The 16,607-nt window shown below is 37.5% G+C and overlaps 1 protein-coding gene across 4 annotated transcripts in view; it reads right to left on the reverse strand.

Annotated features, from left to right (window-relative positions):
• FILIP1 (filamin A interacting protein 1) overlaps positions 1-16,607 on the reverse strand; it is a 303,731-nt gene that overhangs the window by 99,181 nt on the left and 187,943 nt on the right. For all 4 annotated transcript variants that reach the window (XM_058734498.1, XM_058734500.1, XM_058734501.1 and 1 more), the window contains one exon: positions 9,262-9,543. In XM_058734498.1, coding sequence (XP_058590481.1) covers positions 9,262-9,543 — 282 coding nt within the window. The remainder of the gene's footprint in view (positions 1-9,261; positions 9,544-16,607) is intronic.

Here is a 16,607-nt window from a genome sequence, read left to right on the forward strand (position 1 = left end):
GTGCCAATGAGTACGCTATTCTCACCATAGAGAAATCGACTTTGTGATTCTATCAGAAGAACTAAAAATATTCTGCCTCAACAATGAAAATCAGACGCCAGTGGTCTCTGCCAAAATACTGACAATACTACTGGACACATGAGATTCTGAGGCATCACATTCAACAAAGAATGAGATCTGGTCTTGATTTTAATCAGAAAGCAACCTGTCTTCTTTGCTGCCTCCTAAACTTAGCAAAGACATACCATTCTCAGCATGCTGACCATTTTGGTGGTGTGAGGTTTCACTGGGCAGCCTCGCTCAGGGTGACCTCAGTCTAAGATTCTAAAGATGGAGTGCATTAAGTGCAGGTGAGTCATCAATTTAAAAAGCCATGCAGAGTAACTAAAAGCCTCATTCTTTAGAGGCACAGATATTCCACAGAAGGCCTTACCATGTGACAAATGGAGCTCACTTAGGAAAAGAAAAGCCATCTCCAAAGAAAAAAGTGATAAATGGTACCCCCGTAGGATAAACCTATTGTGCTTGGTGGCACTAGGTAATTCCATCTGAACTGGTTATCACCATCCCCAATGGAGTTATGACATCTCTTGTTAAAGATGACAGAAAAGCAGAATCATAGTATTGTAGTAGGATTTAAACTGTAAATATTTGGGACCATTCCTCTTAATTCAATAGCATTATTTATACTGTGATACCTATACTTTCTCTATATAGTTCAAAGTCTTTTTTAGACATTAAAAAAATTAATCTTATGGCTGCCTCATAGGTATTAAGGTATAGGTATTAAGACATTCCAAGATTAATTAGCACTTACCAATAAACTAACCAATGATATGCCTAGCCCTTTTCTAGGTATAATGAGGCATACAAAAGAAGCAGAGACACAACACTTTTCTCAAGTTATTTCAGACAATAGAGATAAGTAAATACATAAAACACTCAGGGAATGTGTATTTATGGGATGCTATGATTTACGCTTATACCAGAATAACATGAGATTTCAGGACAGAAAAAAGACAAAGGAGATAAGCCTGTGGTGGTCCCTAAAAGAAATATGGTGGGGGGTTGGAGGAGGAATGAATAGGCAGACCTCAGAGGATTTTTAGGTCAGTGAAAATAGTCTATATAATACTACAATAGTGGGTACGTGTCAGCACACATTTGTCCAAACCCATAGAACACACAACACCAAGAGTGAACCCTAATGTAAACTATGGATTTGGGGTGAGAATGATATGTCAATGTAGGTTCATCAGTTGTAACAAACGTACCACTCTGGTGGGGGATGTTGATAATGGTGAGACTGTACACACATGGGGGTAGAGGGTATATGGGAAATCTCTGTACCTTCCTCTCAATTTTGCTGTGATCCTAAAACTGCTCTTAAAAAATAAAGTCTTTATTAAAAAAAAAAAGAGAAAAGACATATTGACTAGTACATGAGGGAGGTATGGATGGAACAAGGACAAATACATATACTGAATCTTCCTAAAGAGCCCCAATATTTGTCTTGTAAGTACTCTCAAGGTAGGAGAAATATAAAGAAACATAAGGGAAAAAAAAAAAAAAAAACACTGGGATGGGGATAATGTTTGAGATTCTCTGTGCATGTGTATATGTCAGGTTGGGGAAGAATGTAGAGACTGCCTGATTGGATAGGAATGGTCATGTTAGGGAATATCAAAAATGAATGGCAATAGCTAAGGGGGAGTCACTTAATAAATAGCTTCTGTAGGCTAGTCTGAGCAATGCAGACATAAATCTGAAAGAGTCTAGAGGCCTCTTGTAAATTCCTAAGCAACAGAATGACATGATCAGAGACACACTTGAGAAAATGTAGGTTGGCAGCAGCTATCTGCTGACACTTAGCCCCCAACTCTCTGTATTTATTGTGATACAGACATGTTCTTCATCCCAAATCCTACCATTGGCCTTGGAGATTTCAACATTCATGGGGGAGATTTAGCTAATGTCCTAACTCTACTATTCCTTGTCTCATGAATTCTGATTGCTTACACTTCCACTCCCAGGCCCATACATTAGGTAACACTGCACAACACAGAAAACTTAAGTGCAAATGGCCCTACTTCAAATCTTTCCAGCCCTCTCATGCTTGGCCTCCCAATGACCTGCTCGTTCTTCCCTTTATCTCTTCCTTGCTGGGCACCGTCTCACCAACACATATTACTTTCTTCTGCCTTTGTCTTTCCACTATACCTACTCAGATGACTGCAACCCTAGATCCAGTGCTATAAAATATATCTCTCCTTTTATACTCCAGCTTCTAAACAAACCAGTGGGGGAGCCTGGGTGGTTCAGTTGGTTAAGTATCTGATTTCAGCTTAGGTCATGAACTCATGGTTCATGGGTTCGAGCCCCATGTCGGTCTTTGCACTGATGGTGTGGAGCCTGCTTTGGATTCTCTGTCTCCCTCTCTCCTTGCCCCTCCCCTGCTCATTCTCTCTCTCTCTCTCTCTCTCTCTCTCTCTCTCTCTCTCTCTCTCCCTCTCTCAAAAATAAACATTAAAAAAAATGCCACTGCAAACACATGGATTCTGCTGCCTAAATCCTAAACTTCACCTATCAATGCTCCTATCTGTCCACAATCACCTTCCTCTAACATTCCCCTTAGCAGTGATACGGCATTTCTGTAATTATCCTTAAGACCGCCACTTGGCCCAGCTCTCCCCATTTTCAGCAAAACATAACTTTGTCATTTCTTTGCTGAGAAAGTTGAGGCTTTCAGGAGGGCTCCCTCAACTGCTCACCCCTCCACTACAAACATTATCTTCATCCCCATTCATTCTTTCTCCTCCCTCTGTCACAGAAGATAAAGGTAGTCCCTCTTTTTCAAGGGCAAACCCAAGATCAACACCCAAACCATACCTTTTATTCCCTCCCTCCTGCTTCCTCCAAGACTCTGCTTCATCAAAAATCCTTGTTCTTTCCTATATCATTGACCTCACTCCTTTCTGGTCTTAATATCCTTTAATCCATTAACACATACTCTCTTTCATCATTAGAAACCCTCCACTGATCTGAGTTTCCCACTAGCTACTATCCTGTCTTTCTTCTACTTTCTTATCCAAAGTTATCCGCTCATTAACATCTATATTCACTGAGTATAGTAATCACAACAACTCCAGAAAGGAGGAAGTATATATATTATACAGACAGTAAACTGAGACCCAAAGTCCACACTAATAAGATCAACTTGGGGTTCTACAACACTCCCCCATAAGACTTGGAATTCATACTGGTCTAGCCTCCCCTACTTTTTAATAACCTTATGTTTCACTTAAAGCCGAAAGTAGAGAAAAGCAACATAGTGATTTCAAAGCAGGAGGTCAACGATATACACTAAGGGCTTACTCTGTGTCAGATAAATAATTTACAGGCATGCCAAAAAAGGAGGGGGGGAATTTCGCTTTTTTGACTATGTCCAAAAAAACCCCCACAAAATTCTGATGAACTGTTACCAAAAATAAAAACAAAAGATTTTCTAAATTCTTAGATTTTCAACAGAACATGTTATTCTATTTGTTTAACTTCCCTTCATTTCTCAAACCACTGAAAATAGATTTAAACTCACTAAAACTGCTCTGGCAAATGCTCCCTATAATCTCCAGATCCACAAACCCAAAGAACACCCTTCAGTCATATACAACTGAATTTTCTGCTGATTTGACTGACATAATCTCTCTCTTCTTCTTTAATCTTGACTCCCTTGACTTCTGCATCACTCCACTTTCCTGGGATCCTCACTCCTTCTGACTGGGTTTTTCAATGTTTATTTATTTTTGAGAGAGAGAGAAAGAGAGAGAGAGAGAGAGAGAGGTCATATGGAGGAAAGGCAGGGGATGAGGGTTGGACAGAGGATCCAAAGCAGGCTCCAAGTTGATAGTAGCAAGCCAGATGTAGGGTTGAACTCATGAACCACAAGATCATTACCTGAGCTGAAGTTGGATGCTCAACCGACTGAGCCACCCAGGTGCCCCATCCTTCTATTGTTTTTATTCAGATGTCTTATTTATAGTATATAAATTCAGGTGTAATTTTACCTCCACCAAACACTTCTCCACTGAAGGAAGACAATTTACTGATGAACATAACCCATACTTTCCTGCCCATTCTGTGTTTGAATTTGTTCATGTCTCCTCATCTCTACCTGTCCAAGCCTACCAATTCTTCATGGCCCAATTCTTTAGCAAAGCTTTCATTTATCTCCTGAGATTTTCTTTAGCTCCTTTGTACTCCTATAATTTTCATTGTAATTATCCTATAGAATGTTCATTCCTGCATATTCTCATTTATACTACCAGGTCAGGAGCTCTTTCTTCATGACTGCTATAGTACCCAGTGCCTAAAACCATGCTTGGCACATAGTAGGAGCTCATCATATTTTAGCTTCACATATTATTATTCATCATCTTTGCATTACTCAGATCTCTAGAACAGTAATATTTCTTAAATATTGTAAAATCAATTTAGAATTAATGAACTGATGCCCTAAGAATAAATGAATTCTCTTAGTAATAAAGAAGAACAGGTACAGGGCTCATCTCCTGTAGGTGGTAGAAAGGTAAAGAAAAACTAATCAACAATATTAAAGAAAATGACTAGGAACTCCAAAAGGAGAGAATAGAGAAAACTTCTAGTAATTCACAGGCATATTCTCTATTTTGTAAGTATATTTGAAATATAACACCTTCTTCTGCCAGTCACATGGGACAAAGGTATATTTTTCAAAGTGCAGATGATTCTGTCTCTTGACTCAGCCTGGCAAACACCAAAGCCAAATGGAATGGTGGTGCATTATCTAGTTGTGTTATCTAGATTTCTCTGAGCCTCCTTTTGCATAGGTAAAAGAGAACTAACTATAAGAACAAAGGGAGGGGCACCTGGGTGGTTCAGTCGGTTCGGCGGCCGACTTCGGCTCAGGTCATGATCTCGCGGTCTGTGAGTTCGAGCCCCGCGTCGGGCTCTGGGCTGACAGCTCAGAGCCTGGAGCCTGTTTCGGATTCTGTGTCTCCCTTTCTCTCTGCCCCTCCCCCGCTCGTGCTCTGTCTCTGTCTTCTCAAAAATAAATTAAAAAAAAATTAAAAAAAAAAAAAAAGAACAAAGGGAAAAATGATGAAAACTTTTCAGAGGTTGTTTTTCTAAAATGTATTCAAGTGGATACATCAAGGAAATTACTATATAAAATAGCTAAATGTTTTTTGCATCAAGAAAAGATTTAATTAGTATCCTATTTTTGAATCATTTTACAAGAATAACCTTCTGCCAAAGTTTTCTGTGTTATGGCTTTTTGATGTGAGTAGCATTTCCTTTGAACTTTTGTCGTTTTTAGTACAGCCAATTCAACTGGCTTCTTTAAAGTGCTGTTTTTGGACAAATACAAGGGGAAATTAATCATAGTGCCCAAGTGATAGCCTGGGTATACTATTTCATTATTTTCAGTTTAGTCTGGAAAATATGTAACCAGTTTTTCACCCAGAGAGTAAAAATGTTCCAATTTATTAGAAAGTACTTGTTATTGGAAGTAGTCAGTGAGAGAAGAATAATAATGGAAACCATTCCCAGCTACTTCTATGCAGGCAATATTGGCCAGCTATTGTGCTGAAATGACAGGCTTGCATCTGCTAAGGTGTGGCTTGAAAAGCCTGGAAGATGTACCTCTCCAAACAAAACATGGGTCATGGCATCACCAGTTCTAGATAAGACTCCTTAAAATGCCAAAATCCCTGAAAAGGGCAACTCCATCTCTAATACACATCAAGAGTGCACTGCAAGAGTTCACTGGATACCTGGACTGGCAAAGAAAACAGCAAATTTGCAAATTTTTCAAAGAGCCAATGCTAGCAATAAAGGTCATGCTGTTTTAATGTTGGCTAAACAAATTCCCATAGACCACACAACAGATTCCAAAGACGGCAGGCCACTGGTACCAGAAAACACACATAATTGTTTATAATGTCCAAAACCCTGGATATCAAGATGGAGAGAATACAAGAGATGAATACAAGAGTGAATTGCCATCTCCTCCTTGTCCCCAAGTCACTTCCAAGGTATTTCTCCTAAAGGCAGACTTGATCTTGGTCTATCTCCCTAATATTACAAGCCCCTTTTTTCTGTGTGTCACTCTACTTCTTTTGAGAAATAGTTCCAGTCTCTCCAAGGCTAAGCTGCTGCACAGCCCTCCTACTGAATATGAAGCCTCCCAAAGTTGTGTAGGGCCCAGACCATGGCCATGTGGCACCCTTGCCCTTTGCCATTTTTCTCAAGATCCAGATCAACCAAACTTCAAGGCTCAGATCATACTCTACCACCTGGATGTGAAAGAAACCGTCCTCAATTTCTCTTACCTAAAAAATGGTTTGGGCCCTGGAGTTCACACTGGAAGACTACTTGAAAGAAATTCTCAAGATGAAGAATAAATATAAAGGTCTTGTATCTTACCCTTGAACATCCCCAAGTGTAAATAATATAATGAGAGGAAGATTGAACTGAGAGACAAGGAATTTGGAAATAAGCAAATGTTAACTAAATTGCTATGCAACTTTGAGAAAGTCACATAATTTGTCAGAGTATCAGTTTCACATTTTTAATATAAATGAGGTGAATAAGACTCCTCAAAGATGCCTATTGGCCCCAATATCTTATATAATCTTGGAACAGTAGCTCCAGCCGTTCCATAAAGGGAGAGTAATGGGTGGCCTTTTGAAGGTCTGGAAGACAACTCACTAAATGTTCGAGCTGAATGGCATAGAGGCCTGAGCTGAAGGTAACTTACCTCTCAAGGCATATCCCTGCCTCTATTCACAGCGCCAGAACTTTACATAGATTTTTTTCTTATCTCTAGTCTGGCAAACCTGGCACACAGCTGCCACATTTGCACCAGCCCGCTCATATTTGCTAATGCCAACTGCCTTCCACTCTTAGCTACAGCACACATGCCCTCTCACATGACAATGCTAATAAAGGACAGGTTTCTGCTACAAGAACATAGATCTACAGCTCTAAATACAGGAACACTCTCATGTTAAACAAACCTAATATTTCAAAATCTGCATTTACAAGTACATACACTTAACATATATATGTGTGTGCATAGAAATATATAGGGGGATTGGGGCGCCTGGGTGGCTCAGTTGGTTAAGCGGCCGACTTCGGCTCAGGTCATGATCTCGCGGTCTGTGGGTTTGAGTCCCCTGTCAGGCTCTATGCTGACAGCTCAGAGCCTGGAGCCTGTTTTGGATTCTGTGTCTCCCTCTCTCTGACCCTCCCCTGTTCATGCTCTGTCTTTCCCTGTCTCAAAAATAAATAAAACGTTAAAAAATTAAAAAAAAAAAAGAAAAAAAAAGAAATATATAGGGGGATAGATTATTTGCTTTGCAAATGAATTCACCATGAAATTTCTTAAAATACCAGGTCCTTCATTTCTCTTTTCTTTCATTGCCTCCTCCACATATATCTTACACTTTTTACTTATTTCTTGCTGTTCAGGAATATATCTATTATGTAAGGTAAAGTATCCAGTATTTATAAAGTTAAATGGAGAGCAAAATGCATTTCTTTGGCACCTTCTGGCTAATTTCCTTAATGTTCTGGGTATGTGGGCTTATATTTTGCATGCTTAGGCTCTGAAACCATATCTGGCAACACCATGAGTATAAAAGCCACAGGAATCTTAAATACCTTCCAGAGTCCACTATAATATAACAGCCTTCTATAGAAATTAGAATCTGGAAGAGCCACAGGCTTCAAACAAGTCACCATGCTTGGCGAGAAGGGAGCTGATGACATTGCATTGTGAAAATTTCCAAGACAACTATCATACCTTTCACTCAGGTCAATATCTGTCGATTGAGGGCAGCTTAAAAAGTTAGACTAATATATTCTGTCTCCTTACACAATAAATGTTAATAGACAAAACAATCATCTTTCTGGGAGTGGTGAAGCTATTTCTAATAATGGTGGTATTCTGGAAAATCTCATCTTTCCCAGTGAAATGTAAATGTGATTTTTCTCAGCCCATAAATGATAAGTTCAATTGTGTTTGTTTCTTTGTTTAAAATTTGAGTTTTGTATGTTTTCTATTTCTCTTTTCCCCAGGGGTTTCCTTATCTGTGTGCACACACAGATGAGAACAGGAACAGATTAGGCTAGCCCACCCTAGTTTAGGGTAAGTTGCAAATAATATCCCTGATGCAAATAGCACCAAACAAAGGTTTCATCTCATGCAATTGTTAGCATTCCCCTCAAGGCTCATACAGGCTAAGAGTCTAAAAAAAAAAAAAAAAAAAAAAAGGAAAACAGCAATTTCACTCTTAAGTCATTTTCTCCTCCAAAAAAAAAAAAAAAAAAAAAAAAAAGAGATTTTTTCCCCCCATTTTCAGAAACACAACTGTCCAGAGCTCAGAAACTCAAAAGAATCCCAACTCTCTCTTGGATCCCTAAAAGCATACATTTAAGGGGGACCTGGTTTATGACAGCTACAGAAGCATGGTGAGGATGGCAGTGGAAAGAGCACTGGACCAGAATCAGGAGGACTAAGATGAGATCTGGACAAAGCATTAACCCTTCTGGGCCTCAACTTCCTCCTCATAAAATGTAGATAATAATACCCACATTTTTGTTGAAATCAAATGAGATAATAGACTTTAAAGTGCTTTGTGAAAATATTACATGTTCACAATACCACGCTCTGCTTATTTGTGTGCATCTCAACTCCTGTGACAGTGTAGCAAATTAAACCTGAAAGTTACGAAAAAATGAGAAAAGAGTAAGGCTGGTTTAAACAAAGCTTTTTCTTTCACTCTCTTTCTCCTTCTCTCTTTGCTTGTATCTCTTTATCTCCCTTTTAATCTGCCTTTTAGAAAAAAGTAAAAGTAATCATTGATCTAAACTCCGCCCTCTAATAATCATGACTTTTCTATAGTTTTCAACCACAGTCAATGGCTAAATTAGATAACCTCACTGGTTACTAAGGACAGGATCCTGTGTTCATCATATTATGAAGAAATTGCTGCTAGAGAAGCTGGAAGTTGGAATCGACATCTATTCATTGATTCATTCGTTCATTCATTCCACAAATATTTATTTGGTACAAATTTGTGGCAGGGATTTTGAAATTAATAAGAAAAACAAAGCCCCTTCCCTATGAAGTTCACAGTCCAGTGAGGGAGATGGATTCATAGTCTCTCACTTTTATAGCTTAGGAACTAGAGACACATAGTTGAGAAAATTTGACTCTACCTGCAACTCTCCTTCCATTATACTGAGTAGCTGTATAAGGTCTTCTTTGGATAACTCCAAGGATTTCTTATTCTTTCGCTCGCTTTCTCCAGACGGTTTTAGGTGTCGTTTGACAGTTCCTGAGGCCATGACATCATCCTCCTTTCTGTTTGATTTATTCTTCTTTTTTGCATCTTCTGAGAAACTTTTATCATCAGCATTGCTGATGATAGAGGACTTCGGGCAGGAAAGATGCCCATTGGATGAACTTTCACCACCCTGGTTTCGGGATCTCATTCCCACCTACAGCACATGAAAAAAGAGAAGATGTTTTTACTACCAGTGAAATTATTTTTGTCTAACTACTTAGAAAATTTTAGCAGCTTCATAACATCACTAATAAATAAAAACCAAAAGATCAGTCCCAGTTAGCTTCCTTATAGCTTTAATGAATATCATTAAAATCATCAGGAAAAGGCTTTGATAGTCTTCAGGAAAAAGTGAAAATGTGATTCTAACCTGACAAACATCTCAAGCCAAGCAGTTAAGGTCAACATCAAGAGTGCTAAGTCATATTGATAGTATATATCTTTGATATGATGGATAAAAATGGTAATTTACCATTGTGGTCTTCCTCCCCAGAAACATTACCCAAGTCAATGAGAAAAATATCAGGCAGACCCCAATTGAAAGACATTCTACAAAACTGCTGAGCAGTAATCTTTAAAATGATCAAGGTCATCAAAAACACAGCAAGTCTGGAGTACCTGGCTGTCTCAGTTGGTAGAGCATGCAACTCTTGATAGGGTCTTGAGTCGAGCCCCACATAGGGTATGGAGCCTACTTTAAAAAAATACACACACACAGAGAAAATCTGAAAAACTGTCACAGCCAACAGAAACCTAAGGACACATGACAGCTAAATGCAATATGGCACCCTAGGTGGGACTCTGGAACAGAAAAAAGACATTATCAAGAAAAACTGAGGAAAATGAATAAAGCATGGGCTTTAGTCAATAATAACGTATCATGGGGCACCTGGGTGGCTCGGTCGGTTAAGCATCCGACTTCGGCTCAGGTCATGATCTCACGATCCGTGAGTTCGAGCCCCGCGTCGGGCTCTGTGCTGACCGCTCAGAGCCTGGAGCCTGTTTCAGATTCTGTGTCTCCCTCTCTCTCTGCCCCTCCCCTGTTCATGCTCTGTCTCTCTCTGTCTCAAAAATAAATAAACGTTAAAAAAAAAATTAAAAAAAATAATAATAACGTAAAAAAAAAATAATGTATCAATATTGGTTCATAAATTATAATAAATGTACCATACTAGTGTAAGATGTTAACTACAGAGAAAACTGGGTATGGGATATATTGGAACCCTCAGTATTATGTTTGCAATAGTTCTCTGAATCAAAAGGTGTTATAAAATAAAACATGAATTTTTAAAAAAGTGATTCTATGGCTAAAATTAACAGCACAGGCAACAACAGATGTTATTATACCATATGTTAACTAACTTGGATTTATATATTAAAAATATATAAGTAAATAGATAATAGATAGATAGATAGATAGATAGATAGATAGATAGATAGATAGATAAATTGTGGTTTGGGGGGAAAATAAAATAAAAAGTGATTCTAAATTAAGTCTATCAGAAAATTCAAACATCAAATCCTGCCAGGAACCAGCTGGATGTCACAATGTACAGAAAAATCCACATGGGGTGGAGGGGGCTTAAAATGGAGAGAGGAAAAGGGAAATTCAAAGGGAAGAGGGTGGTGTTGTTTTTAGTGATATGGAATTTTGTTTTTCCATAACCTCTTTTTCAAAATCAGGGGTTTGTTTTGTTTTTTTCTTTTTTGTGCCATTTATAGTAATAAGAATAAGAGCACAAAGAATTGGAGAAAACAGATCAATTTCAAAATGAAAAAATAAATATTTTTAGGTAAAGTAAAGAAAAAAGATAAAGCAGCAGGTAACTACTCCCGTGGGTAGCACATGTGGGTCTTTCCATTATGAATGCTTTCCAGATTCTCTGTCAGTCTCTGAGCAAAAGAACTTGACCGACAGGTATGTTACAAACAAACAAAATGAACTCAAAGCCTAGGACTCAAAGTGCAGGAAAGAGAGCTCTAATATCCAGGGGGCTGTACTACAAAATTTGCCTAAACCCTCAAATATAGTAGCTTAGCACATGCACTTATTTAAAACTCATAGTATAAATAGTCCTTCCCTTAAACAGCTAAGCAGCAGGATTTTCATTACTCATTCCAGATAAAATAGAGACCTGTTTTCTGAAAGTTAATTTCCTTTATGAACCCAACCATACTTAAGAAACCAAGGAAAGCTTTTCAAAACACTAGTTTATAATAGAAAAATAAATATAGTGTGATGTTTCCTTTCAGATAGTGCATATTCAATTCTCCCAACAAATCTTGAAATCTACATTCATGCTCCTTTTTTGAACTGAACTCTTATGACCAAATGGACCCTGATGTGTGTGTGTGTGTGTGTGTGTGTGTGTGTGTGTGTGTGAACTTTCTAAAGCACCCTGAATTTGAACAATATAAACTGAAGAGGGGCGCCTGGGTGGCTCAGTCGGTTGGGCGGCCAACTTTGGCTCAGGTCATGATCTTGCGGTCCTTGAGTTCAGCCCCTCGTTGGGCTCTGTGCTGACAGCTCGGAGCCTGGAGCCTGGAGCCTGGAGCCTGTTTCGGATTCTGTGTCTCCCTCTCTCTGACCTTCCCCGTTCATGCTCTGTCTCTCTGTGTCTCAAAAATAAATAAACGTTAAAAAAAATAAAAAATAAAAATAAACTGAAGAAATGGTTCTTAACACTGGCACCCTACTTTCTGATTCACTCAGTGATTGGTTCTTGAAATTTTAGAGCATCTTTTGTGTTTCCTGGTGAAGAAAGTATAGATGTATCTTTGTAATGGAAGCCAGAGCACTTCGGTGCAGACCTACTAGCTTCATCACAGTTTGTGGGCAGAGAGGACTGACTTAATCTCCCAGCCAAAAAAAAAAAAAAAAAAAAAAAAAAGAGAGAGATAATGAATAGAAAGTTTTGAAGGGGAACAAAATACGCTTCTTTGACATATTAATTATTTAAGAAATGTTAGACACAGGTGAAGCTCTGAAAACTGAGAAGTTACCCTTTTGTAAGAAACATTAAACTTATAAGGGAAATCTCCATTTGTAAGGGTGTCTCCCTCTCTGTACCAAGAAGAGAAGAATGACTAAATTCCTAGAAAATCTTCTCAGTAGAGAAAGTAAGGACTTAAATCTGCACACTTTACCCTTATTCACGGTGCTTTTCCTGGTAACCTCCCAGGAGGTAACCTCTCACCCCCAAATCTTCTTTTGTCTTTAGCTGATGACATATTAAGGTGATGGCTTGAGACGTTCTCTCCCATGTATAGAAAAGGTATACATGTTACTAAACTTCTGTTTGGTTTTTTTCCTATTAATTTGTCTTCTTGTTATAGGAGTATATCAGCCAAGAACCTAAAAGCATAGAGGGAAAATTGCCCAACAATTGCAAATTTAAGTTTTTACCTGCTATACAACATAACTAAGACACATGGGCTTCCCAAACTAAATTGTGACTCCCTACAACTCTATACCACATGTGAATTCCTTTTATCTGAAATAATTTTCTCTATAAAATCTTAAGGCTCTTTGGGATGGTGCATCCAATATTGATTTGACAATGTCAATTTAGATGATGCATTAATAAAAAATTCCAGACAATAGCTCCCAAAGCACAGGAAGTAAGGTGGTGATGTTTTAAATATTATCATACATGGCCTTAATCATACACAGCATTTATATTTGACTGTAGCATGTGTTGGTGTCTTATTTCCCTGGACTTTTTATATCTTTTGTAGGATGTACAGCATTTGGGTATTCCCAAATTAGGACAAATGCCTAATTATCTATGTTATATGCATTTACTCAACCATATTTACAAATACACAGAAAGTGACCTTTACTTATTAAAACTATCTTAATATTTAGTATTTTCTAAAAAATTTCAGTCTGACACATTTTGAAATAAATTATATTGTAGTATTAATAGATTTTACAGAATTAATGGAATTATATTCATTAATTTTGATATAGAAATAATCAGTTACAGAACTTACTACTTTTACACAAAAACCACATATTTTAGAATTATCTAATTATTTTATATCACTAATCAGCTCAAAATCTTGAGTTACCTATTCTCTTCCGTATTATTTCACTTTGATTAAAAATAAAAATCTCACGTGCTAGACCACGATGTTAATTCTGTATTAGCAAATATTTGTCCTCTGTGATACTGAAATTTCACTTTAATTGCTTTTCCTTTGATATGTGCACATGGATTTTAGCCATTTCTTAGTGATCCAAATAGGGTCTACTGTTTTTATCTCCACAATAAAGTCAGTAGTCAGCACCTATCCTATCTCAAGAATGTAAAAGCACTCAGAGATAAAAAACTAGAAATGTTTTAGGAAGGAAGTAGATACCATATACGAAAGAGAAAAACATTATCTATCAATAGTATAACCAAGTCTGCCATCAATAATGTTCACTTTGTTTATTTTACTTATTTATTTTTAAATTTTGTTATACATTTATTTATTTTTGAGAGACATAGTGAGACAGAGCACGAGCAGGGGAGGGACAGAGAGAGAAGGATACACAGAATTCAAAGCAGGCTCCAGGCTCTGAGCTGTCAGCACAGAGCCCAATGCAGAGCTTGAACCCACAAACCGTGAGATCATGACCTCAGCCGAAGTCGGACACTTAACCGACTGAGCCACCCAGGCACCCCACTTATTTATTTTTAAAGTTTACTTATTTTTTTTAGTAATCTCTACACCTAATGTGGGGCTTGAACTCATGACCCCAAGATCAAGAGTTTCATGCTCTTCCAATTGAGCCAGCCAGGCACCCCAATAATGTCCACTTTAAACTACTTTATTTTGTAGGTAGAAAATGTCAAGACAATAATGACTTCCATGTATCACATTTAGTGACAGTCATGCTCTTCCTTATTCTAACAGCTCTCACATATGTTTAAGTGCTACACAGTGTGCTAAGCATTTTACATATGGCATTTCATTTAGATTAACATTCACATAAACCCTGGGGAGGTAGGTGTTATTATTCTGTTTTATAGATATGCCACTGAGGTTGAAAGAGATTAAATATCTTTTTTCTGGATCACTCAACTACTCTTAGTGAATAGAAGAGCTGGGATTTGAACCCAGGTCTTATTCTATATACCTACTCACTATATGGCTTTCCTCCAAGTTCTTAAACACATGCAAATTTGTAGGCGTCAGGGAATGCCCTGTAAATCAGATGATCCAGAAAAATTTTCAAATGCTTATTAAGGTAATGCTTTTCACTTCACATTATAGAGTTGGAGAAATCCATTCATCTTCCACAGACACTTATGCAAAACTCACACCAGCAATTGAAATTAGTTTGCTAAGCAAAAACACTTTTGCTAAAATCATAAACTGCTGCAGAACTTGTGAAATGATGAATCATTTTTAAACCTTCCCAAGAAGCAACCTGGCTAAATATTAAGGATACAGGTTATGAAAACAGGATGTGAAGTCTGAACAGGGATCATTTGTTTTAAAAGCCCCAGAGCCGAACAATAGTAAACATTTAATCATAATTGGCCAAATCCTGCCCATTGTGTTTACAGAAATATCAGGTAGGTAACAGAAAAGGCATCTGGCACGCTGTAGGCTCTCAATAGTTGGTTGAATGGCTGCCAGTTTGGGACATATAGACAACAAAATTTCTGAAAGAAGCCAAAAATACTTTTGCTTTACCCCAGTACACATCCTTTGAAGAAAGTTCTCCTTAAGTAAAAGGTATAAACTGAAACTTCACATCAGATTTGTAACCATCCCGCCCTTTTTTATGAATCAATGTTATCTGGGGCACAAATTCCTCTTTTAATAAGTAAATTACCTTAACACAGTTCAAGAAATACACTTACTTTTCCTTTCATAGTAATTAGTCAGCAATACTTTGCATGGAATTTGCTGACTAGAGTGTGAAAAGAAATACCAAATATCATTTCAAACCTTCCTCTTTTATCTATGGCCATCCCTCTTCTTCGTCCCCCGCCCCCCATTATATTGGGCAATCACCAGAGCATACTGTCAGATGAACAATATCCTAGGAATCAGAAAATGTTTATAAAGACTTTAAGCCATTTATGCTGAAGTAACAAGTATTTCTAGAGCATTTGAACAAGGAAAAAACAAAAAAAGTCTACAGCAATGAAATACCCATTCTAGTGCCTACCTTCATTAGCTTCTGCAAGTCTTGACCCTGAATTTTCCTCTTCCCTTTTCTCACTCTTGCTCTTGCCTCCTTTCAGATTTGTCTTTTCATGTTACGATTCAACCTTGGCTGCAATACTCCCCATCCCTACCACCAAGAGAATTTTTTTTTCTGTATAAATTAGGTTTTGGCATATTTCCTATGCTTCTCATGTATCCAGCCTCTGTCTGTTTCTATTTTATCTATATACTTTTCCAAGAACTTACCTAGTGCATAGGGTGAGATGTCACAATAATTTTATTCATACAATTTCTATTTTTAAATTATTTTATAGAATTATAAGGAAAAATTATAGTACATAGTAAAAAGGAAAGCACACAATTACAGAAAAGCCTACTTTTTACAGTGTGGCCTGGCAAAAGGCCTGCTGTAAGTGGGGCCTCCAGAACATTAGCATGGAACTGTCCTGGTTCTTTCTGTTGGACATAAATGACAATATCCCAAATGCCCAAAACTAAAGGCAAAAGAAAACATCTGTTCTGGTTTTACGTGAATTTTAAAATGTAAAAGACCCATCAAATCAACTAGTTTATTCTCTACCAATGCCAGAGTACTCCCTCTGCATATCTTATTTACTTGGTTAAGTCTAATTATAACTAGCTCAACTCATGAAATGTTCAAACATTTCTCATGAGATGATCATTCATTCTAGTGACACAAACTGTTCACAAGTGTTCCTAAGTTTACTCTTAAATTTCCTTTATGATTTTCTTTCATTTTCTTCATCCTATTTAGAAAGAAGCCATGTTAAATGATTTTTCACTGCCCATTATCTATACTCATAAAATCTTCAAAATAACCAAGGTTTTTTTGTTTAAGTAAGGTATTTTCATTCTACTAACACAGATATATCCAGACCAACTGAAAATTCTTCTACATAATGCCACAAAATGTTAGAATTCAAGAAAGGGGATTCTTTTGGAGTCATTGCAGTGATGTTGTAGTCAAAAGTTCAAGGAAAATATTATAACTGTAGCAAAATATTATTCTACCCTAGCCTAAAACCA

The sequence above is a fragment of the Neofelis nebulosa genome, chromosome 6, assembly GCF_028018385.1.
Source record: "Neofelis nebulosa isolate mNeoNeb1 chromosome 6, mNeoNeb1.pri, whole genome shotgun sequence".
NCBI classification, from domain to species: domain Eukaryota; kingdom Metazoa; phylum Chordata; class Mammalia; order Carnivora; family Felidae; genus Neofelis; species Neofelis nebulosa.